The following is a 25,711-nucleotide window of genomic DNA, read 5'->3' as shown; positions in this document are numbered from 1 at the left end:
ATCCTTCCCTCCAAAATCTTCTTCCGCTTATTCTTACGGTCTATAACAAGAATAGAATGGATTTGCTAGCACAAAGGGTTGGAATTTTTAACAGTAATCGACCGCCTAAAGGACAGAGCTAATCAAGAATTAAAAATATGATTGAAGATTATATTGACGCACGGTAATCTAGTGTTTAGGGACATTAAGTGACATCGTTAACATGTTAGCTCTATTATCTAGTTGTTTAGCTTATCCATTGCTGAATATTTCTGGCCTCAGAATTTCCTTTGAAAAGATTATTAACTGGTGTAATAATGTTTTAAAATTAATTATGGTATTTTTTAATCTTTCATGTTGATTAAACTTCATTAAAGTGTGCTTTATTAACCAAGGTGAAATCTTTTTAAATATTAGACTTTAGCAATATCTCTTGCATTTCCAGATATGCAGATATTTTGCCGCAAGTATTTCTCTTTACTTAAATATTTCAGACGTGCTTTTGTTAAAGAAGCTATTAATTTGATATCCCTTACTTTGCTTTCAAATTTTATCAGTGCGAAGTTCAAGTTAACTGTTTTATCAATTACATACCCTTTTGCGAATTGTCGTTGCTTAGAAAATTCACTAGCGTGTGGTTTAAGTATTCGAAATTAAAGTAAATAATTTACATCTTCCAAAATCTGTTTGTAGTTTGATAAGAAATAAATTCATAGCATCTTTGAGGCAAAACAAATTTTAATAATTTTATACATTTTACCTCTAAAACAGCATTCGGGTTCTAAAGCTGTTGTTTTCTTATTACACGGTTTTATTTAACCTTGGTTTTCTGTTTGTTTGAGACAAATTTTGAAATTTATTTGTGACCTTCTGTTCCCCCGGATTTTCTTAAAATTTTTCAGGCGTACTTGTGGTGAGAATGCAGTATTCCCTAGAAGTTTTTTCAAAATTTGATTCAGCTGTTTTCTTAATTAGGGCTGAATTTTTCTCACAATTCCTTGTTTAATCGTTGCATTGATCATAGCAAAATTTTAATCTCTTTACCACGAATAAAGATTTTGATTGTCATTCTGGTTTTTATTAAATTTATAACATAATTTGTGGAATTTTGTCATTTTTTTCCACAAGATTTTTGAAGTTTTTAGCTATCATGCTGTTGCCAAAAATGGCAGATATTTTTATCAAAATATTTAATGTCTCTTTAACGCCCCATGGTTTTAAGCGGAATTTCTACATAACAATTAACAAAAATGTAAAGAAAAGTCCGTAAGAAGTGCTAATACAGAAATAAAATGCATAAAAATGGATACATTCTGTTTAAATTCTTTTTGAAAATTTTGATTTAATATTACCAGTTTTTTTCAGTTTCGTGTTATAGTTCTACCATTCACTCATAAGAATATAATTCTCCATAAGAATTTCCAAGTATTGCGATTAAGAATAATGAAGTTCTTCAATGATAGTATAAAATTTTATTAAATTATTTAATAATATATCTAACTGAAAAAAATTAAATGAATTTAATTTGTATTGGATTCAACTGCTATTTATGAATATTTGGAGCGTTATAATAATAAGCGTTAATAAAAGATGTTTCTAACGGCCTATGTTACGTACTTCGCTAGGAATTTTTTTAAGTTTATGCATGCAATTAAGTGACTGATTGTTTTAATTATGCCGAAGCACGTAAAAGCTATCTGTCTGAAGAAAGGAACGCTTTCGTAAGGGGCTTTTTAAAGAATACTCTGTCGCATTCACGTTGCACAAGTGCAAAAACATGAAAACACCCTTGGAGCCAGTTCGTTCCCCGGAATTTGAACTGAGTCGAATTACCAGTGTTTAAAGGAAAAAAAATCTGTACTAAAAATGAAAAATTTAGTACAACAAAAAGTGAAAATCTCTCTTTCATCTTTTCTTTTTTCTGCCTAGTGTAGATTTTTCTAGTATAGTTATTGCTTATGGTGATTCCTTATTGACTATTACATTTGCATAAAAATTACAGTTAATTAGGTAAGTCTACGTGCAATATATCAGTATGGTACAATCTCTGGTAACATGAAGATTCCACTGATAGATTGATTCCATTGATTCCACTTCGCAGTTTGTATTTTGAAGCTATGCTCAGATACTGCGTGAGGTCTATTTCGTGCTTATATCATAATTTTCAGGAACGAAAGACCAATTATTCCTTTCTGAACTAACCCTTTTACTTTTATGGATCGATGAAAAGCTTCAATTTGGTGTTTCCTTATTATAGCGGCTCCCAAATTTTAATCGCTAATCAACCGAGTTGTAACTTGTAGCGAGGTACAGGAATACGTGGCGAGATATTTCGGTTGATTAGGGATTCAGTCTCGAGGGACTGTTATAATAAGGAAGTACCAAAGTACTTTTAATTCTATCGAATTCTCATGTATTACTATTTTAGTAATTAATACTTGATCAATGATGAAAATTATACTTCATCTCACAACGGTAGGTTTCTTTACTTTATATGCGCTGAACACTGGTAATTCGGTCCGAGTTTCGAATCCCACAAACGGGCTGGCTGCATGGGGGTTTTCGAGGGTTTCCCGATGTGTAACGTGTATACGAGTCAGTTTCTCTTAGAAAGTCCTCCACGAAAGCATCCCTCCCCTTAGGCAGATAGCCCTCGAGGCTTTGCCATAATCACACACGCGCCTCTTTACTTTATATGGACTCTGCATTTTACAAAGCTTGTTAAACTAAGGTAATAATATATTAGTAACATATTTTCAAAACTTTTAGTTCATTAAAAGTATTTTTTCTGCTTAGAAATGATGCTTCAGAACACAAAATAATTTGTTTCTGAAAAATGGTAAATGACGGAGTATTTTCAAATCAAAATTTAGACTAAATTAAACGTAATGTCTACCATTTTTGAAGCAAAGAGTTTGCTGTGGAATAGTGTTACCTAATTTAACAAAGATTTTAAAAAAGTTTAGCCCTGCTGTAAAGTTGATTTTTCGAAATTTCTCCTCTACAAAAAACTTTATGGTGAAACTGCGTCACTTGTTGTAATATTATTTCCTTTCTCTGAAACGGACTGAAATAATGAAATTGGAGTGCATCTGAAGGGACTTTGTTTCTAAAAATAATTTACAACTTAAAAATCCTGTTGATCAGAAAATATCAAGAACCTTCACAATTACACATCAATCCAGGATTCTGTTTCCTTTTTAAATTGAAATAAAGTAGAAATTTACTAAAACATTTAAACATACACTGGTGTGCAAAAATTAAGGACGAGATGGTTTTTTTCAATATAACTTTGTACAAAAGCTTTCCAAATCAACACATTTAATACCGTAAGATCCCCAATACCTAAGGACATGAGTAATGTAAGCAACACTTACTAAAAGAGAAATCAGAGGGATAAAAAGAAGCTTTATTGAAAAGTAGCATCGAGCGCAATGCGACTGAAGGCCGAAACATCCCTGTGATGGGTGTCCAGCAAGAAACATCCGGTCTTTAATAGGGGATATGATCTCCCCTGACTGCTAGGCAGGTTTCACAGCGTCTGCCCATGCTGAGATTGAGGGTGTCAATGAATTGTTGAGGCATTGCTTCCCATTCGTCTTGCAGCGCCAGTCGAAGCTCCGGAATCGTTACTGGTGGTAAGCTACGAGCTGCCAAGCGTCTGCCTAGAAAATCTCATACATGCTCGATGGGATTGAGATCCGGAGATCGTGCCGGCCAATCCATACGTTCAATATCCTCACTCTCTAAGAGCTGTTCGGCACCTACTGTGCGATGACATGGTGCATTGTCGTCCATGAAAAGGAACTTCGGACCCATAGCGCTTCTAAAAAGACGCACATATGGAAGAAGAATCTTGTTACAATAACGGGTCCCGTTGACTGAACCTGCGTCGAAGATGTGAAGGTCTGTACGACTACCAAGCATGATGCCTTCCCAAACGAGAACACCGCCACCTCCATACCTGTCCCTTTCAATGACGTTCGAGGGATGATTGCGACTTCCCCGCTCTCTCCAGATGAGTATACGATGAGAATCGCTACTCAGACTGAATCTGCTCTCATCTGTAAAGAGTACTCGTCCCCATTCATTGTCTCTCCAATTCCGGTGTTCCCGTCACCACAGAGAACGTCTTCTCCGATGGGCAGGCGTTAGAGGTACACACCGTACAGGGCGTCGTGCAAACAGACCACCACCGTGCAGTCTTCTGGCCACGGTAAAACGCGATATCGGTCGTCCAGTCACCTGTGTCGTGTGTCTAGCACTGCCGCCTGTTTCTTCTGGCCTTTAAGGCAATATACCGGTCATCTGCGGGTGTTGTTCCTCGTGGACGACCACTACTAAACCCCCGGATAGCTGTTCCTGTAGTTTGAAATTGTCTCCAAAGTCGTGAAACGATGCTGTGAGCAATTCCGAACTCTGCAGCCACATTTGTCACACTGCGGCCTTCCTCCAACTTCCCAATGATTCGACCTCGGGTAAAAGCATCCAGATGTCGTCTAACAGATTGATTATTCGCCATTTCTCGCTGAAGCAGCAACTCGGTGTGATTTTAACTGCTATACGGCGTGCAATCTCTTTGCCAGAAATACTGATCTTACACCGACAACATGCTTTATACTACTCAGACACTCCCCCATTACGTCTACCTGCATATCTGCGCATGTGCTACCGTACATCACCTTACTTAATCTCCTGATTGGTCTTTCTGTCCGTTCTGCCTCTTCGTTCAGCTGATATGCTAATTTTTCGACTTCGTCCTTAATTTTTGCACACCAGTGTATATTTTTTTCTCATTTGTAATCACATAAATTTAAATTTAATCAGTAATTTAATTAATGTGTATTCATTTTTAAAGATGAATATCAAAATAGATTGTAGAATTTTTAGAATTTGAAAATGTAAGAATATCAGTGATTCCCTCCTCAGGATCTAAACTTCGGACTTTCCGACTGCTAGCCGGACATGCTTCAATTACATCGCGCAGACTGGCGATAAAGAGGGATAAAATTTCCTTGCATTTGCCCCACTTAAAGGGCGACCAGGAGGAGAGGATCCAATTACAAAATCCAGGTGTAACCAAATTATCTTCTACCAAATTTTAGTTCACTTGTAGAGCGATTATTTATTTGGAGCTGAAAACGTGAAAAATTAGAAATGACTTCCGCGGCAAATAAGACAACGGACCTTTCGACTGCTAGCAGGATGGGCTTCCAATTACACCATCAAGACACGTAATAAGACACGTAAGAGAGATAATTCCTTACAAGACTTTAAATGTGGAATTTTTTAGCTTTAATATTAAACCGTTGAAGCTTTCGTTGCAGCAACCACTAATAATGCAGTTAAGACTATACCTTATTAATTGCTACAATACAGCTTAATCTACATATTTCTTGATTTATATGTTATTAAATGTCAAATTATTGAAGTTATGTTTCCTCTATTAATCTCTGCCAAATTTATAGAAACATTCGGATTGCTGTTTGTTTTTCATCCCCATGTTTCACAGCATTCTGGTGCATGGGATAAAGATAATACGATGTAGATGAGTGTGGAAGTTTTTATGTATATTTTTTTTGGTATGCGTGCTTATATTTTCTATGCTAGCATTCACACCTTAATGCTTAGTCTCTACTTAATACCTGGCTATCCTAAAGCATAATAATGCAGGAAAATTCAACAAAAACCACTACTAGCCTGTCTTGGGTCATTTGCTGTAGAATCCAAGTTCCCGATAGGCTCTACTTCTTCCAAACAGTCCATATCATCCATCAAGAGCAATTTTTGCTTCAGGTAATGCACTCATAGCCCCTTTTTTACATCGGTGCTTTATTATATTCTTCTTTCACGCGCGGAAGGCAAGACCAGCCATTGAGAGTATCATAGCTAAGTAAACACTTCCTTACAATTCTTCTTTTTTTTTCGCAGCCTTTGAACGTTGGACCTCAGTTACGTGTTATGGGCTATTTGTTAAAAGCGTAGAGTTAACAGAGGAGGTCAAGTAGCAAGAGCTCTTTCCGAAGTGAAAGTGTAAAGTGTTAGCCTTTACGAAAGACCTCGATTCTGAAGTTGATTGCTAGTTATGTATACAGCTGATTCTCACACAAAGAATAACCAAAATATACGTTTTGGAAAACTTTATAAGTGGTTTGAAAGATGCATTTGAAAAAGCTTTTAAGTATGCCCGATTTGAAACTTCCATTTTGTTGCTTTTAAATGCAACGCGTTTGGCTTGCAATATGTTTTCCTCAAATTTTGACTTTATAGGAATGGTTTTCTTTTAAAATGTGCTTATTTTTCTCTTAATTATTCCTACATTTGCATAAAATTGGACGAAAAGTTTTTTGATGCATTATAGTAGCTTTGCATAAGGGTAAATTTCAATTATTTGCAAAAATTAGAAATTAACAGCCAACTTTTAATTGCTGTAATGACTCAAATAAGTGCTTTTGCTTTGAAAGCTTTAAAATTTAATTGTTTTTTCAATAAAACTTTTTAATAAAATGGGGGAAAAATTTTAAAAATATCCATCTAACTTTCTTTCGTACTCACTTCTAATAACAAAAGGGAGAGGACTCGAACAGTTTTGTTATAAAAATAAAACTATATACAATTAGTTGTAGAATTATTTTTAAATATCACTTAGTTAAATTTACGATATATTATCCAGTAATTTGGTAATTTCTTTCCGTTTTGGTAGCATTAACTACTTGGCAAATAACTAACTTTTTTAAATATGCGACAATGTAAGCCTACAAAATTTAAAAAGGATTAAGGTAGTTTATATTCCCTGTTACAAACTATTTATTCATTAGTATTTGAATTTTAACTATTATTTTACAGAAAGAAAAACATTTTCTCGCATTTATCATAGTTTCTACATTTTTAGAGTTGGTCTTTTTTAAAAAGTTTTTAGTTTCATTATGAAAGGAGATGGTGTTTTTTCAAGGCAAGATTTGTTTTCATTTCACGCGCCGTAATATCTTGTACCCGACACGAGTATTATTATCATCAAATAGAACTTTTGTTTTTGGTTGACGATTACAATAGTTTTATTGCCAAACACATTATTACGTGTTTTCTATGCTTCTTTTGTTGTTTGTTAAACATTGTTCTTAAACGTTAAAATTCGGTACTTTCTTGTTAAAGCAGCTACAGTGTTAGCTATTGGCTGCATTTGAAGTTTTCATGTTTACGGATTTAAATATCAAGTTTTCCATTTGTGATGACTAAGAACAGTGGCCGCTTTAACAAGAAATGACCGAAAATTCTTGTGTACTTCTGCTCTTTGACTACAAAAACAGAAACCCTACGTTCAATTTATGGTAACATAACTTCTCACTACTAACTGAATTATTCTTTGTCAGTGAATTGGCTATTTTCTTAATCCCGACCTACATTTTACGACTTAGTCTAGCTTAAATGATATTGTTCTGACTTGTCAAAAAGTTTAGTCTGAAGTAATAGTCTCAGGGTTTAAGAAACCATATCTCATTGAAAATACGACAAAGTATGTAGTTACTGCCAGAACAAGCAAGAATTAATTTTAAAATATTACTTTCCAAGGAAACCACTTTCACACTGGAATGATACTGACATTTTATTTAAAGCTTTGGGGCACTAGTAAACTCAGGAGGAAGGAATGAGTATTTTTCCTAAATTTCTGAAAAACAAGCTTAAATTTATTCCTGCTTCATAATGAAAATGAATATCAGTCGGTGCTATTCGCTTCCCAAAGAACCATGAATATATTTCACTCAGTAGTATGAGAAATGCGCGATGTCATAAATAGAAATCTAAGAGTAACATGTTTCTCCTATGATTTTCGCAAAATGTTGTTGCTTTTTTTATGTTGTAGAGACATTAGGTATTTTTTGAAAATAAGCAGAGATGTAAAATGAGCAACGCCTTCGCCTGGAATCGAACCGCGGACCTCTGGAATACGCGCCCAGCATGCAGACTACCACATGCCAAGAAGGCGGAAAAAATACTTTATAATCTCAATGAAAAGGCACAGGAAGCGAAATGTTACAGTGGAATGTGGAATATGGCCTAAAGCGAAATATTAATTTCAGGAATGCTTCTGGGTTTCAGGTAGTTTCTGAGTCTTTAGTAAGTCCTCAGAAAATGTACTGCCAATTCTTTCAGGAAACTACGTTTAATCAAAAACTTTGTCAAAATTCACTTTTCTGAGCTGAATATTAGCATAGAAGCTCTTTAAAAGCACCGTTACGATGCTTTTAGGTAATGAAATATTATGAAGTATTGGAGCGTGGCACATTATTTAAGATTCATTTCCTGGTATCCAATTCTGATCCCCCCCTTACACAACTTTACTAGACTTTTCAACTTATATTACGGAAGATCATGCTTCGAAAGCTGCCAGACGTCGGATATGACGAATCTTCGTATGTAAAATACAGTACACAAGTTATATGCTAGTTATTCGGAGATGATGTAAGATTGTAAAACGAATCTTTACCTGGAACTTCATTGCATGAACTTGAAACTCTTGATACTTGATAGCTTCAATTAACTGCACTTCACTAACAGCTATTTTCTAAAATGTTGGCGAATGATCGGCATGACTACAATCAACTTACATAAACGTGGATTCAGATTTCAACAAAATTTACCTATACATTTCCAGTGGGTTACAACTAAAGATTTCGATTGCTAATCGATAATAACTTTTAACGCTTGAGGCAAGCTGCTTTGAAATTTAATTATCAAAATCAAATTCCCTGAAACAAAACACGTGGATTTTCTCCTCTATCGAAGTGGGCTGTTTTAAGCATAGTTATTGATGTGATGGAGCTTACTAACCGCGAATGGCAAATTCGGAAAAGATACGCTTGTGACTAATATTAACTTTTTTCAAAGAGATTTAAGCTAGCTCTTATTACTAACACTAACTTTCAAAATCCCTTGCACGTGCTTTAGCTTGCATAACTTTCTGGTCTGAGCCAACACAAGCGGCACGAATTAAAGAAAAGTTAAGGAAGTGTTTAAATTAAGCTTAGCTTTTAGTAATACTCAGAATAGTTGTCACAAGTTGATTTGGTAAATAGTTTTCTCCGAAAAAGTTTGTTACAACTAATGTTTATGGCCATTTCAGTTCAAATTTTACTTATTTTCTATAGCGTTATGTTTTTGTGTGGAACACAGTTAATTGCAAAAATAGATAAATTTGCAATGTATGCACTGACGGTGGCTTTATTTACAATGCGTAGAATATAGATGTTTGCATAAATTAGAGTACTGATATATGAACGGCGATACATTTTGGAGGTTTCTGTATGCATATTTCATGAGATAATAATAATTTTGCTACATTAATGAAGGGATTATTTTAAATTACATGTATATTAAATCTGTTATTGAAATTGCTTTTTTAAATACCTGGTGTCATCTCGAAAGGAAACACTTCAAAAGTTCTTTTATCAGATTTAATGTCCATCTATCTTATAAAAATTTAAACGCATTTATTTAGAAAAACAAGCCATTTATTTTGTACTTCATGAATTCGTATTGTATTTTTCAAGCATGGCTCTTAAACACAATTTTATTATTCGAATTCTGTTGCTTTGGATTTATTTATAGCATTTATTCTTTTTATTTCAGAAACGACGGATAATGGGATGCCTCGACGATTGCGCACAGCGTATACGAACACACAGCTGTTGGAGTTGGAGAAAGAATTTCACTTCAATAAATATTTGTGCCGCCCCAGAAGGATAGAGATAGCCGCTTCCCTAGATTTGACAGAACGCCAAGTCAAAGTATGGTTCCAAAACCGTCGTATGAAGCACAAGCGCCAGACTCTGGTAACGAAAGGAGAAGATGATAAAGATGGCACTGATCGCAACCTTGATAGCGGAAGTGATATTGCCACTGGCGGTGATAGCAATGAGCCAGATTTGGACAGTGATCATGGTATGCCTTCTCGAACACCAGAGCATTCTAACGCGTCCAAGGACCTGCTTAATTTGGACAGTGATGCCGGCGAATCTTGTTGTGTACCGTCCCCAGCCAAATCAGATGCTATCCCACAGGATGTTGAACAACAGTCAGCAACATCTTTAAAGTCCCCTGTAGCTCTTTCTGGTGTAGCATCTTGTCCAACTATGGTGTCTCCATCTACGCTGTCTTTAGAGAGACGATCAACTCCCAATAAACAATGTGATGTGAACAGTTTGCCACCAGAAGAAAACCACTTGCCTGTGAATACAATGAATATTTCTTTAGGTCACAATACTGTATGTGATACTGTTTCACCTCAATCGGTTGTGGCATCTAGAGCTATATGTGGGTACACTGCTAACACGTCAGATACACCAGCAGTCAAAATGGCAGCACAACGCACTATCGAAGCAAGGGTTCCACCTAACACTATAGTTTGCTCTACGACAACTTCAGCATTGCAAAGTAAAAGTCCTAGTGTTCCTTACTCTGCTTTGCCTCAAGAAAACTGCACGAATAATTTAGTACCATCATCTCCAAATCACCAGAGACCTAGAATGTATTCTGGGCCGTATCCACCCGATCCAGGAATAGGAGCTTATACTCCCTCTGGCCCCGTAGCCACATCACCTCCAAATGGGCCAACATATTGCTACAGAACACCGCCACCAAATCATCACTCGCAGCCCATACATAATCAATCTATAGATAATACTTCCTACAGTAGTCATATACAACAGAGATCATATAAAAATCCACATCAGAACAGCATGCCTTATTATCCCACAACAGGGCAATCAAATGTTCAGCAAAGTTCGAATACACACCATCTTCCAAATACTTGTCACCCTCATCAAACAAGTGATGTATACAACGTACAGCAGCGAAACGCTCAGTTGCCGGACCAGACGTTAATAGCACAGCATCAACATTATCAGCAAAGAAATTCTGTTCAGCCAACTCAGCAACATCAAAGTAGTTATGCTTACGGCTCTGAACAGAACAATGCATCTTTTTCTGTTGATTACAATCACACGAGGAGTTACGAAAATTATCACCAGCCGCAACAAAATATGAGCATGAATAGTGATTTTATGACCGGTGCTTCTACCAATAGCCACGGGAGTAATAACCCAGGAAATAATGGGTATTGTTACCCACCATATCGAAGTGAAGGTTACAGTGACAACAATGTAATGATGTCTCATCCGTCAGATGTACATGGTATGTTCTACGATATGAACAGTGTAAACGCCGAAGAAACCAATCAATCCTATGTCTCACCTCAGCCCAAAACTAATTTATCACAAGACTCCGGTTATTACGAACTTCAAAATCCAGTTCAAGAAAGCGCTGCTATTCCAGATTATGTTGAACCTCAAGAAAGGTACAATAATCACACAGATGAATTTAATTATAACTGCTTCAACGAATCTGACTGTTATTCTTCGAGTAATACATGTAGCACAAATGATTTCAACTTTCTAAACATTGCTAATGATTATTGCAGTCCTGAATATTATCAGTTAAGCTGATAAGGGTCAAGTTATGTTCATCTGAATGCACAAATAGAAGTTCGCAGATGATTTGAGGCTTTTCGCTACTGAAATGCGTGTATTTTATAAATTTAAAAATTCAGATTAGATTGGATTATTCAAATAAAATCATGAGAAAGCTGTCTTTGAATTCCATTCTACTTTTGATCTAGAATTTCCGGCTTATTTGGAGCACTTAAAATTTTAAAGGCTTAAAATTTTAAATGTAAAATGTAATTAAATGTATATATAGATATTAATAGCTTTCAATTAAAGAAAATGTAAGAACATATGTTGCAAGAAACCGGAAAAATTCTTAAATGGTTTTATTTCTCTTGGTTACGTAAAACGGGACTATTTTAGTGATATCTATTATATAATACTTTCTCTTATAATACAACAATATCACCCTCAAAAGGAAAGAAATTATACCGAGATTAATACCAGCTGCATGCGAAATTTAAAAAAAAAATAGAAGCCTAATAAGAATTTATTGAACTTTCTGACATGTAACTTAAATTTTAGTACTCATTTTTATATAATAAATATGGAAATATCAAAAACAAAATAAGTTAACAAAAATTTCAAAACAAAATTCTTAAATGTTATAAAAGTGTTAATACATATGCAGACAAGGATCAAAGATTATGAATTATTTGATAAAAGTCTTCGTTTTCAATTGCAATTGAAGGCAGCATTATTTTTATAATTTTTCACCTATTTTTACCCTTTTTTTCACCCTTCGAAATTAAAAAAAAAATTCATATACATTAAAAAAATATGAATAGGAAGCTACTGTTTCTATATAGTGAGAGGCAGAATCTATATTAGAACTGTCTGTGAGTGGTAATATAATACCTCAAAAACGAAATTGCCTAATGATTGTTGCTAATGAAATTTTTATAACAGGAAGCAAAAGAAGGTGCTACATTTCGTAAACCATATAGCTTTTAGACTAAAAATATTACATTTTAGCCCAAAAAGGCGTTAGCCCAGAACGGCTATTAGTCTTGAAATGGCATTTTGCATCGAATCACTAAAAGTGTTAAATGACTTTTCAGATTGTTGCCACCAAATATTATTGCCCTGTGTTATATTTAAAAAAAATAAATAATGAGGAATTTGCATGAATCTGTGTATGTTTCTCGCATTGTGAGAAAATCACGATGCCTAGAGATGCCTAATTTGATGGTGCATAGAGCCATCAAATTTTGAATAACGTAGTCTCCACCCGAATCTGGATACATGGAAGCCGAAATTTTGAATTTCGGATTTGTTTTATTATCTAATCGTTATTTTGAAAGTCTTTAACGAATTTTTGATTAAAAACTCAACGATTTCAAGGCAAACGCTTTACAGAATAAAACATTCTTACCTCCAACGTGCAAGACTGTGAATCGGAAAACCTAAAGATACGCTTTTTCTAAAATATTATTGGCCCAAATTGCTCCCGACACATGTATGTGACTGTAAATGAAAAGAACGCCACTTTGGACGTTATATAAAATCTAAAAAACTTTCACATTTTTTTTTTTTTTTTTTATTTTTTTTTTTTTCAATTGCAAATTAAAGAATGAAAACTAGGTGAAAAATAAAAAATCATTGATGTTTGAGCTTTGCAGAATTAGGTATTTCCATTCAAATGATTCTTTAGCCATAAAAAAAGTCAATTTTAAATATAAGAAATAACGGAACTTCTAAAAAAAATTCTTAACGAATAAACGAAACATAATATAAACGAAAGATTTATGAAAGGGAATGAAACGCCTTTTATTTGGTACTTGGCATGCACAACTCATTAAAATAAAATTCGTTGACCATTATAACATTGCAAGAAAGACATAAGAGTGTGATGTAACATATATATTACATTTAGTGTATAACTTAATGTAATTAAATATGTAAAATAATCTACTATTTGAAAACTATAAAGAATATCCCATTAATAAATTTTTAATATCTAATACAGAGTAACATTTTTTTATGGATTTCTTTAGATGCTTAGCTATATCATTTAACAGAATGAGAAGTATTCTTTTATTTATTTTTTTCATTTTCTGTTATTTAATTGAGGAAGAAAAATTAGTTAGATTTTCTCCAAAAGTTCTTATTCGTTTGGAAACGTTTCAAAATTAGTGCCTGTGTCATACAATTCTGAAATTTTGAATGATGTGTAAATTAAAAGAACCTTGCTTGTTTTCCATTATGAATATTCCTTAAACTTATTTAAAGCTTGTTTCAGATTATGAATATTTCTTGTACCTTTTCTTATCTCCAGAAAGAACCTTTACTATTTTCAACTAACAATGTTCTTTGAATTTTAACGCTTTCAGTGGAAATGCAAATCCTGACAGCTGAAAACTAAATTCGGTTTTTAAACCTCAGTTTCTTTTTTTTTTTTTTTTTTTTTCTTTTTTTTCATTTTCGCTATTATTTAAAATAAAATTTATTTTAGCTCCCCCAAACAATATCTAATCAATCACAAATGTTCATGTTAATCTAAAAATAACTAATAGAGGAATTCTTCATTATGATTTGCATTAACTTGAAAGAGTTTCAAAGCTCCGTACTTGTTTATTACTATATTTCAAGAGCTTCTAAGGATTGTGAAAATCAACATGCATTCAGCAAGAAGTAGTTGAAGTTATTAATAGGTATAGGATGAAGCAAGGCTGCCACCTGTGTATATTAGATATCGCAAGGCTTCCTGCTAGACTTCCGCCCCAGATGGAATTCAGAGGGAGAGCAATTCGGGCTGCGTATGAGAGTCTCCCACCACTCTTTCCCTGCCACCAGTCTGAGTATTTCGACCCCCCCCCGTGAATTTTAAGTGACCCCTTGCCGTACAGATACTATAGGCTTACAAACATCCCCGCCTTCTCTGGGACTCAATGCGCATTTTATTTTGCAACATAAAACTGACGCTAAGATTCGTAGTTTTGAGAGTTTAACTTTAGCCTTTCATTTTCCAAATATCACATTGCTCGCTTGAACTATTATAAAGTAAAAGGAACAGAAGAATCTTAATTTCATGTTGTTTTATTTATTTTTATATATATAAAAGTACAAGGACGCTGATTTTTAAATTAACGCAGAATTTCAGTAACGAAAAGCACTTTAAGTTTACTCCCTGTATGGGCTGCATTTAAGAAATAAAAGAAAGTGAGGAAATCATCATTGTACAAAGTAAAAATCAGTATAGAGAGAACAGAACTTGGAATACTTTATGTACTTTTTATTTTCAGGTTGTTTTTTTAGCAGACCGTTGTAAATTATAATCCTTTGTAGTTTGTAAATAAACTGTTGGAATTTGTACAGGAAATTTAAGATGAAGCAGCTTATTGTAAAGCTGCTTTTCGTTGTAATTGTGCAGAAAATGTAAAGATAAAGATGTTTGTGACCAAGAGTTTTGTCTGTTTCCCTTTTGTACATAACAAGCAGAACAAGAACATTTTGATACACGAGACATTATCATTTTGTACAAGCTGAAACATAAATTTCTTTTATATGTGCTTTATATTTTGCTTGCATATTTCAAACGCTAAATATGAATTCACAAATTTGAAACATGAAGTTTACCACCTTTCTGTAATAGATTACTCATATTTCATCGATTTTCATCATTTAACTTAACATTCTATTTTTTTTCCTATGCAAAAGTTATTTTTGATGATGAAGATATTACTAAATGTAATGAAGAGGAAATCACATTTAAAATTATTGTAAATATACTGGTATCTTAGTAGTATGATGCACAAAAAACAGCAGCTAACTTTTTAAGTAAACTACAGTTGAGGTTTCTTAATAATTTTCACTATTTTTGATATTTTCAATTGCTTACTTTCATAATAAAAAAAAATCAAAATTTGTTTTAAACATCTCTTAAAGTTTTGAGTATTTAAGAGTATTTTACAAGATGAAATTCGTTAAAAAAAAAGTTGCTCTGAAAATATATTTTGTATGTCTTTTCATGTCAGAAAACTTCCATTAAGTAACTTGAGAATATAATTTTCCAAATTATTATATTCGTTGTTGTTGTTGTCGCGTTTATGGTATTCAAATAATGCCATGGGCGAAGATCGGCAAAATCTGGCAATCTGTAAAATGTTATCATCATAGAGGTTATGTCTTTTAAACAAGATCACAATTTTTAGCAATTCAGCAAGGATGGCAGGACAGTCAAAAATGTGTGCTGTTGTCAGTTTTGTGTTCGGGCAGTTATCGCAGTTCTTGTAGGTTTTCCTACCATCTTTGTCAATTTTCAATCCTTTGTGAAGGCCAGCTTTGGCAATGGTTTTAGAAATAAGTTCATCTCTATTGATGTTATGGAGTTTTTGCTTTTATTGGAATATTATAATTATATTTCCTTGTTTTTAGGAAGGAAGGGGGCTTGTATCTTGATAAATATGTTGAACTTATTGTTTTCATTAAATGTTTTTAGGTGCCTGTATGTGATCTTGTTTTCAAAATCTTCAGTAAGCTTAATTTCTTTCAATTTTCGAAAACTTGTATGTTTCTTTAAATAAGGATATCCTCGAAACGGATTGAACTGCACGCTATTGAAAAATGTTCGAAAAGGTTAAATTCTTTTTCATAGAAATATTTCACTAAATGCGAAACCTTCTTCAAAGAAATAATTTTTTTTTAAATATCATTTCACGTATTGCAAATACCTTTTATTTTATTCTCATAACACAGACGACAAAAGCTAAGTTACACAGAGATAATCAACCTGAAAATGCGATACACTTCAAACTTATAACTGGATACATAAAAGGGTATTCCAATGTCATATACTCGATTTGACAATTCGCGAAGATAAGCTTCATTATCGCAAAGAAAATAATTTAATAGTGTAATATCACCTCCACACTTGAGAAATGTTTTTATTCCAAACAGCCAAACACTTATTCCTCACGTATTTGTGTCGGGAATGATCGAACCTGATGGGTAAATAGTAGTCACAGTATTTCAGATTGCACCTCAGAAGAAAGACTTACAAAATGCGGTATCATGAAATATCATAAGAATCTGTATTAGAATCACGAGAATTCATTGGTAGATGGAAGTGAGTTTTATTGGAAAAGTGCTCAGTAATATTAGCAGCATTCTAATGATTTTTCATCGGCACTTCTCGCTTATGAGTCATCGTGAGTTTTTTTATCAGCTAATTGTTTATTTATTTAGCCTTAAGTGTGCTTTCTTTTCTTGAATCTTTTATGTTTCTGATAACCAAAGAAAATACAATGTGAATCTCAACTTTCTTTAATTATGCTCAAACATTCTTTAAGCCTAATTACCTTGCTGCTATTGAGTCCATCCTTTTTCGTTTCATTTGAAAATTCTTTGTTCTTTTGATTTTAATTAGCTTCTTGAATCTAAAATGTCTACTACTTGATATTGGTTCCGTGTGTTGAAAATGATAAAGACGACCAAGACGCGATATTACATTTTCAAGACCCAAGATATCGCATCAAATATTAAAAACGTAATATTTCTACATAATTTCTGAAAATTTAGCCTAAATGTAAATCCTGAGAAATATGCCTCATCTTAATTCCAGCTGTTTTGCCACGGAAATTTAAAACGTATCTTCGCTAGTTTCACCTTTATATCTTCAAATTATAAACTAGGAAGTCTTTTGTTGAATCCCTCAGTTTCAACTCTAGAAATTTAGCCGTTTTCAAACTAATCTGTTGGCACGTGTAAAGGTTCTTACCAATAATGTCCACGCATATTAATCTTGCAAGTCATTTGGCATCACTATCAGTAAGAAGGTCTAGTACTCTTTTTATTTCACAGCAAACATTTTCATTTAACTGTTATCTTGAGTTTAAACACAAATTATGTTTTGAGCTGGATTAAGGTTTGTTTTACGACTCTGAATTCTAGTGTTTTGTCACTGACTTTATGACAGAAAATTTGCTTTTGTTCAGAAAGCTTAGAGTTCTAGCAACCTCGTGAATTTTCCAACTTCCCTTTACTTCAGTAAATGCTGCTGACACAACTTTAACATCTGACATTTTCGTTTTCTGTTACTGAGTTGAACGTTTTCTTAGATTTCAGACTGAGACTTATCTCTAGACCTCTTCGGATGTCATTCACTATGCTAACAATCTGGCAAAATGTATAACTACTTTCTCCTTTTACTAAGAAAAAAGAAAAACTACAATTTATATTACTGATAAAAATTTAAATAATTAGTATCTAGAATATACTAAACGCAAGCCTAGCCTACTTGTCACTTCCTTCGTCATCACCTCCAAAATTAAACTTACACATTCAAAAAATCCAAAATGTTATCGTATTTTTAATATATAATACATTTTAATGAGCTTTTAACTCATTTACAAAGCACTACAATTTGTGAAGAATTTAAAAATTGAGCTCCTAACATGTGACGCATAAACAGCCTTGAAAAAGAGAACAATAGTCAATATTTAATGCCTAAAACCTCAAGGGTGTCAAATGACACCTTTGAGGTTTGGAGTGACAGTGTTGATTAACTGTGAGAGCAACAATAACACTAAAAGATTTCAGAAGACAAATTTCAATAATTTGAGCTGCCGAAACTTTGGAGTTTGAAACAAGCAATTTAATTTTGAAAATGACTGTTAAAGCACTTCATTGTTTCTCTGTGTCAACTGAACTGCAAATTATTTTCAGCGAAGGTTTTCTTTTTTTTTTTTTTTTTTTTTTTTTTTTTTTTTTTCCCGAGTATAATTACAAGGCTAACACCTAACCTCTTAGCTCGATTGCCTCTGTATATGTTTACACTTCAGTTGTATATATAAAATATACATAGTGTATATATATATATATATAAAGAGAGAAAAACACTACATATATATATTAGATGAAATGAATATATTATATGATTTTCAAATTAGCAAATGCAGATTTTCAAATTAGTTTGTTACAAAACTGCTATTGTAATAATTTTATATTTCATACTTCCTTTTATATACTTTAAACATAGAAACTGTTAAATCTGAAAAACCTCGTTTTGACCACGTTTTTCACTTGCTTGTTATGTAGTTCTCATGTTGTTATTTGTAAACAGCATGCGTACACTACGCATATGTAGTAAAAATAATTCGTAAACTGTTTCTACAAAATAAGAAGGGTTACAATAGTCATCAAAATAAACAGCAATTATAACGGAATCTAAGACCGAATTCCACTCCCAGTATAAGAAAACTGCAATAATATTAAATTTTATGTTATCTAAATTTAAAGACACATTTTCTACTTCCTCGTATCTGTAATACTACATGCTCTTCCCGAAGTCGTCTCAGACGATGTTATTACTGCGATAATATGAAGCCATTAAGTATATGACGCTTTTAAAGCTTAATAGTTTTTATTTTGAACGGTTCTCTATTAAACCTTGATGAATCACTGTCGATGTTGCATCTTTTCGCGAAAAATTTGCATATTACAAATACTGAACAGTTGATGTTCTGGAGATGTGCTATTTCTATGGCAGGATAAAAATTATATGTGAAGAATGACAGCAAGAACGATTTAAGGCGTAGAGAGATACGTATACTTTTATTAATACCAATTACACTAATTTTTGTATCTTACACATTCATAAATTCAATCGTACCGGCAAATTTTAGTATGCTTCACATACTCTGTCATATTGTTATAGTCCTGAACTTAAAAGTTCTATGCTTAGATAGCTGCATTGACCAAACATCAAAGTAGAGATTCTTCAAGTATTAACGTTGCAGATAGTCAATTAATGAATCGTATTCTTTTCGTGAATGAAATATGTTTACTTTGTAGAGACATTAGGTTAATTGGAAAAGCCGAAGAGATGAAAAATGAGCAAACGCCTTCGTCGGAAATCGAACCACGGACCTCTGGAATACCGGCCCAGCGTGCAGAATCACTACACCACGAAGGTATGCTAGGAAGGCAGGAGAAATACCTTATAATTTCATCTTTAATCTATATGTATTTGGAGTGATCAGAGAAAAGAAAGCAGCTAAGGTACTAAAAATTTACCTGATTGGAAAAATGGTAAATACTTTACAGCGCTAATAATTTCTAGGAGTAGAGTTCTTCAATTGTATAAAATCTAATTCATTGAAAATATAATTTTTTCTGAAACTACTATTCAGTTATAAAATCCGCGTTTATTCAGTCTGTTTGTTCTTGCAAATTTTACGAAGCTTTGCTCTCACTCAGTTTCTTAATCTTGAGTATGGTACTTTATCATATACTCGCATTTTGGTAACCAAACAGGTTTATACATAAAAATATTTGAGTCTTTTAATGTAATCATGAAATATTTGAAACTCCATAACATGTTATGAATAATATTTTAATACTGAAATTGTATCAAATCATTATTAAAAAATTAAGCCTTTAAATTCGCTGAATTAAGTTATGACTATTCGGATAAAGTTTCAGAAACCTTAAAGTATAAAATGAACTGTAAAAATCAAGAAACATGCAATGAAATTCTAAAGGTGCGTTTTCGTTAGCATGAAGTATATACATATATTACCTATAATGTATGGAACTCAGGTATACATAGATATTTTACAGAAACCTCAGTTTGTGGCAGTTTGGGAAACGTAACCTTTATTCGGACTATTGAATTTGGTCTAGGAATTTTAATTTTGTTTAGGTTTTGTACACTTTCCATTCCAAGGCTTGACGCAGAGATTAATATAATGCCCGACATGGGATAGACATTTTATTAAGGAAGTGACATATGTAAAACATTAATTAATAATAATTTTCAGAGAAGAGAGTATTTATTTACAAAATAGTACAGTTTACAGTTACAGATTTGCCCCACATTCATTGTACCTATCGTATACTTTTTCATAATACAGAAACATTTTTGTTTTGATACTTTGTCTTACATATACACTTAATGAATCATTATCCAGTCCGTGTAGATTGTTGGGTTACAAATCTAATTTTAAACGGTTTAATGGAAAACGTTAATTATGTTACTTTTGTTTTTTGGCAAGAGTCAGTGTGAAATGGAAGACTAATGGCTGCACATCTGATTTATTTTTACTATCAACCAACTCATTTTAATAGACAATTTAACAATGTTTACATGTATTGTATTAATTATAATTAATTTACATACTTTTGTGGAGGGAAACAACATTCAAATACTGCCACTTTAGATGCTGACATTGCTATCCTAAGCAATTTTCTTTTCATATTTGTATTTTACGCAGTATTTTTTACGCTGATGATTAATGGTCGCAAATGTTTTATCACTCTACATTAAATAATATTTCTTTGACAATGCATGGTTAATCTGTGGCCTAGGTAATCAGTCCCTACTTAATTAAAAGTTAATTGCTTTAGTCAGAATATGTTTGTTTGAAAATTCGCTTATAAAGAATTCGGAAATGTATTCCTAAGAAAATGTGGGCAGATAATTTTGTTTTGTGCCTCGGCGGATATGACTGGCAATACACGAAAAACAAGAATTCCATAGATTGTCTCAGCAATGTATGGAATGCCTGGCGCTTAGACGCAAAGTATAAAATATTTGAATTATTTTAAAATTACTCCACTTTTCCAAGCATTGCTTGTAGTACTCAGGCGTTAAAAGAAATACAAATACTATTTAGGCAAAGTATTATTAGAAAGCAATGAAAAGCTGTACATTCTGTAGAATAAAATATCCTACGTAGACAAATACTATTTGTTTACCTTTGCTTTTCACTAAAATCACATCATTGCGATTCAGCGGTCAACAGTTCAGTTAATAAATATCTTGGCCTTTTTAACATCGCTTACGAACGTTTGGTAAGTGTTTCGGTTAGGAAAACGCAGCTTTTAGCAACAGTGGCTCGCACTTTGGTAGTTTTTCATAGAATCGTTGTTGTATATCAAGAAGTTATGATCCGTTCTCGAAAGCTACAGTTTGCTATTTCATTTTTCACATAGCACAGTATGTGTATATGAGCTATACAGTATAGCAGTATATGAGCTATAGAATCATTCCTGAACAGTTTCAAATTAGAGTACTTCGTCTCTCTGTAGTTTGTTAACTGCAGGCACCAAGCATTATTCTGGCTATCTGCTTAAATTCTTAACATTTGAAACATAATAAACATTTCTGCTTACGCAGTGTCTTGAGATTTTCTCTATTTTACCAACGGTTACTCTGTTTTAGAGTGTGTTAGACGTCCACATTGCGCAGGCACAGTCAGATGGTTTCTGCAAGTGCCGTGTTCTTGTATGTACGCAACGAAAGTAATAATGATTCGTGTCGCCTTCCTTCTCCGCATTCGCAGAAAGGAGTATCCCTAAGCTTGAATCTGTTGAATGGAATGGTCCTGACCTGTCAAGAACTGGAAATGGTCCGTGACCTGTCAAGAACTGTGTTAGGCCAGCATAGTGGGTCTTTATTGACATGTTAACTTTTGGCAGTAAGCGGCATGAGAATTCTCCATCTGAGGTGAGGATCAAGAGTATTAAAAATGCGATTAGAAACGTTATTAACAGAAGTAATTCATACTTTGCCTGTTTGTCTTTCGGTATTGCCTAGAATTAATATGAAATATTTAATGAAATTATATATTACGCAAATATTTAATGAATAACTATGAAATATTTGCTCTTTCATTTGCATATAGCACAGTATGGGATTTAGAGTTATAACGTTCTTCACTACATTGGCTAATAAAATGTCGAGGAACCTAGTGAACTATGTAGAGAATTATCGCTGAGTTCAAACATTAACAACGTAGACACGAAAAGGGTTAAAATACTCTTTTATTCGCTCTCAGAAATGGTAACAGATGGCTCCTTCTCAGGCTTACAGAGAGCTTCCACTCGGGATACGAAAATAAGAAACTAAGCTAATACTAACTAAAACAGACTTAGCCGAAGCTAAGCAAAAATATATAATATAGTTGGCCCTTAATTTAAACCAGCCGAAGAATATCAACAGGCGCGTACAATATGGTCGAACGTAATAGATTGAAGAATGAAATAGCCAGAAGGGAAACACGCTCACTAAGGACTCCTAAGCACTTTCTCTCTCTTTTCATAAAGTAGAACTTCCTATATACTAATTCCAACTCATTTACATTCAACACGATTCTAAAGCCTCATTCTGATAGGGAGTTGTAAGTGGGAAACAAGAATTGAAAGGAAAGGGTTTTTAAAATTAAAATAACTGTTATAAAGTTAAAGTACACCTTACAGAGTGTTTGCTGAACGAGTTTGAAGTATTGCGTCATTTCTGAACGAAGACTAAAATACAGAGAGGAAATTCTTCATCTGAGGCGAGGGTCAAAAATATTAAAAATGTGATTAGAAACTGTATTAACAGAGGTAGCTCATTTTACCGATGTGTCTTCGGTATTGCCTAAAATAACTATGAAATATGTGAAATATTTATCACTTTTTGCTTTCACGTCCAGTTTTTGGCATTATAATTATTGCCTGGACATTTCTATGTAATATCTGCATTTCTAACATTGCAGGTGTAACATATATAATGCTATATTTAAATATGTCTTGATATGATTAAGTGTGTTTAAGTATTCCGCATAGTGCAAAGTTCCTTACTTCATCCAAAACATATATAATTTCTCCGATTTCATATTATTTCAAAAATTAAATTCAATAATATAATGTTGTTTCCTTTCATGTTATATTTTGTTTTAAAATGTGCGTTAATTAAATTAAAATTACACAATATTTACCAAAGGTGTGAATATCTTAATAAAAAACACATACATTTATAATCACATGCAGAGTTACACATTATACTTAAAGACTTTCACGTCTGTGATCATATTACTTTTTTAGAATGGAGTATGCAATTATGTCTGAAGTATCATACAATTCCCTCAAAATGCTTACATAAGAGAAAAGATGTGTGTATAATCAGCGTTTATATTTTATTACTTAAAAAAATGGCTATGTTTTACAATGAGTTTCTTTTACATATAATTTCAATCGAAATGAAAATTTTCTTGTCATAGGCCGTCGGAAATAAAAATGGGGAATAACGTTGGAACAGTGTTCTTCCAGATGAAACAAGCGCTGACACGACTATTTAAATGATTTCAGTTAAAAAAAAATTCCTTATGCCTAAGCGTCGGAAATATTTTATTCTTATTCAACCGAATAAATCCATCTAAAACTGTCGCACCGTAAACGCTGCCTTCGACATTATGCATTTTTACTTCCCCCTTCTTATTTCCAGATCGATGGGCTTGCAAAAGGAAAGAAATGAAAAAAGAAGCCCACCAAAAAAGAAAAAAAAAAAAAAATTAAACTAAACACAAGGTAAAAAAGTAAAGAAAAACAATTCCTGAACCAATGACAACGTTAGCCCAAAGTTCCACCTTCCATCTTTCCACCCCCTGTACCTCCCGTCTCTGCAAGGCCCCCACTCTGCCACCACCACCACTCGGGCGTCAGCTGGTTAGAGACATTTTTCTTGGAAAATGGCTGAGCGAGGCAGGACAGAGCGTCCGTAATTACGGTACATGAGCGTCGCCGTTGGAACATCCACCCACTGCAAGTGCGTCTTCTCTTTATGCGGGCCTGGCACGTTCCTCTATCCGGAAGGATTCACGAAAACAATAGTCGAGGAAACATGAAATTATTAAGAAGATTTGGTAGGGGGAAGGGAAGGCTGAATACCCAAAGAGGCAAGAAAACAACCGAGACTGGGAATTTTTTAAATTCTTTTCTTACCTATTCATTAAGAATGTTCAATAAAACAGTGTTTTACGTAAATTTTTAAACAAAAAAACTTGAAAAAACGTCTTTCATTTCCGGATAATTAGCGTGCTCCACGAGGTTTTGGATCGAATTAAACAGCTACATTAATTACATGAAATTAATAAATAATTACAGTAAAGCCCCAATTATTCCCGACTTGTTGAAACTTGTTTGAAGAATTGTCAGCGAAAGTTCCAAGAGCATAGAAGTAAGTTGTAGGAGTGACTAAATAAATTCTTCAGAATCTTCCAGTCTCGGTTTTCCTGGTGTTGGATAATTTAGTCTTTTCGATTGCTGGCTCCAGACTTGCCTTCCCATTGATCCTTGTTAAAGGATTTAAAGTATACTCATTCCAATTACGGAGTTTCAAAAGAGTTCCGTATTGTTAATTTTTGTAACTAACTCCCTGTTTTGGGAATGTATAATTTGCATGACCGTTGCCTTCTTTGGATATAATAGCCACTTGTCAGATTCTTTCTCCGGAATCGAACACTGATCCCCTGCCACCCGTTACGATCATTGAAAGGTGCGTAACTTACCATTGGCAGTTGATAGGACAGACCCTTGAAAGATACGTCGCCTGGACGATGCCATGTGCTCACCCCAAAGTCGCCATATAATACGGGCACGAGGTCCGATTAGTTTTGGTCTAATAAAAGCGATCGTTGGAGCTTCAAGACTACTGATATCTTTGTTTCTTGTATTCATTTATATGTATAAAAAATTATAGGTAATTGTTAAAGATTATTTTAAGTTACGGAGATTCATTATTCTGGTTTTCTTGTTGAAAAATATAATTTACTGTCGAAAGATTATTATTCAAATCATAATGCTTGAAAATAAATATCTTTTTGAATAAAATAAAAAAGTATATGCTTGAGAATCAATAGTTTACTTAAAATAACAATGTATTAAACTGAAAATCAGTAACCTGAAACCATTGTAACCGTAATCAGAATAAGCTAAGCTACCTTATACTTCCTTAACTTTTAAAATTAAAGGAGTAAAGCATTTATCATTCATTAAAATTATTAAGGAAAAGCAAACTAGTATTGCAAAGCTTATAGATGTGAATGAAAAAATAATTATTATTGTTGTAGTAACTATAAAAGTTTATTTTGACCATTACATGAGTAAGATATACTATGTATTTTGCAGCAAAAGTCTCTAAAGGCCTAATACATTAAAGGCTATCGTCGGAGTTAAATGTGGCCTAGAACGTTATCCTTCCGAGAGACACTCACAGTTTGGGTTTTCCAATCCTTTAGAACGCAGAAAATATTAAAATTGGTTGATTGCTTAGTTGGTCACGCTCTCTCTATAGTGGGGTTGTAGCAGGATGAAACAAAAGAAATTTCACTTGGAAAGAAGGAAAATAGAAATGCACTTCCTGTCCCATTTCAGCCGGTATTACAATGAAGCTACTGCTGAATTGAAAGCGTGCATTTCGTGGATTGTCTTTGCTGATCTTCTAAAAAGAAACTAGGGAACATGAA

At 33.5% G+C, this 25,711-nt stretch overlaps 1 protein-coding gene across 1 annotated transcript in view; it reads left to right on the top strand.

The window, feature by feature from the left end:
- LOC118203652 (uncharacterized) overlaps nt 1–14,886 on the top strand; it is a 139,791-nt gene extending 124,905 nt beyond the window's left edge. Inside the window, exon 2 of the mRNA XM_085827720.1 lies at nt 9,607–14,886. Within this exon, the coding sequence (XP_085683846.1) occupies nt 9,607–11,480 (1,874 nt within the window). The 3' untranslated portion in view covers nt 11,481–14,886. The remainder of the gene's footprint in view (nt 1–9,606) is intronic.
- The last annotated feature ends 10,825 nt before the right edge of the window (nt 14,887–25,711 follow it).

Source organism: Stegodyphus dumicola, chromosome 12 (assembly GCF_044657685.1).
Source record: "Stegodyphus dumicola isolate Sdum_Otavi_A_Nest chromosome 12, ASM4465768v1".
Taxonomy (NCBI): Eukaryota; Metazoa; Arthropoda; class Arachnida; order Araneae; family Eresidae; genus Stegodyphus; species Stegodyphus dumicola.
The sequence above is the reverse complement of the archived record's forward strand: the minus strand, read 5'-3'. Positions and strand labels throughout refer to the sequence as shown.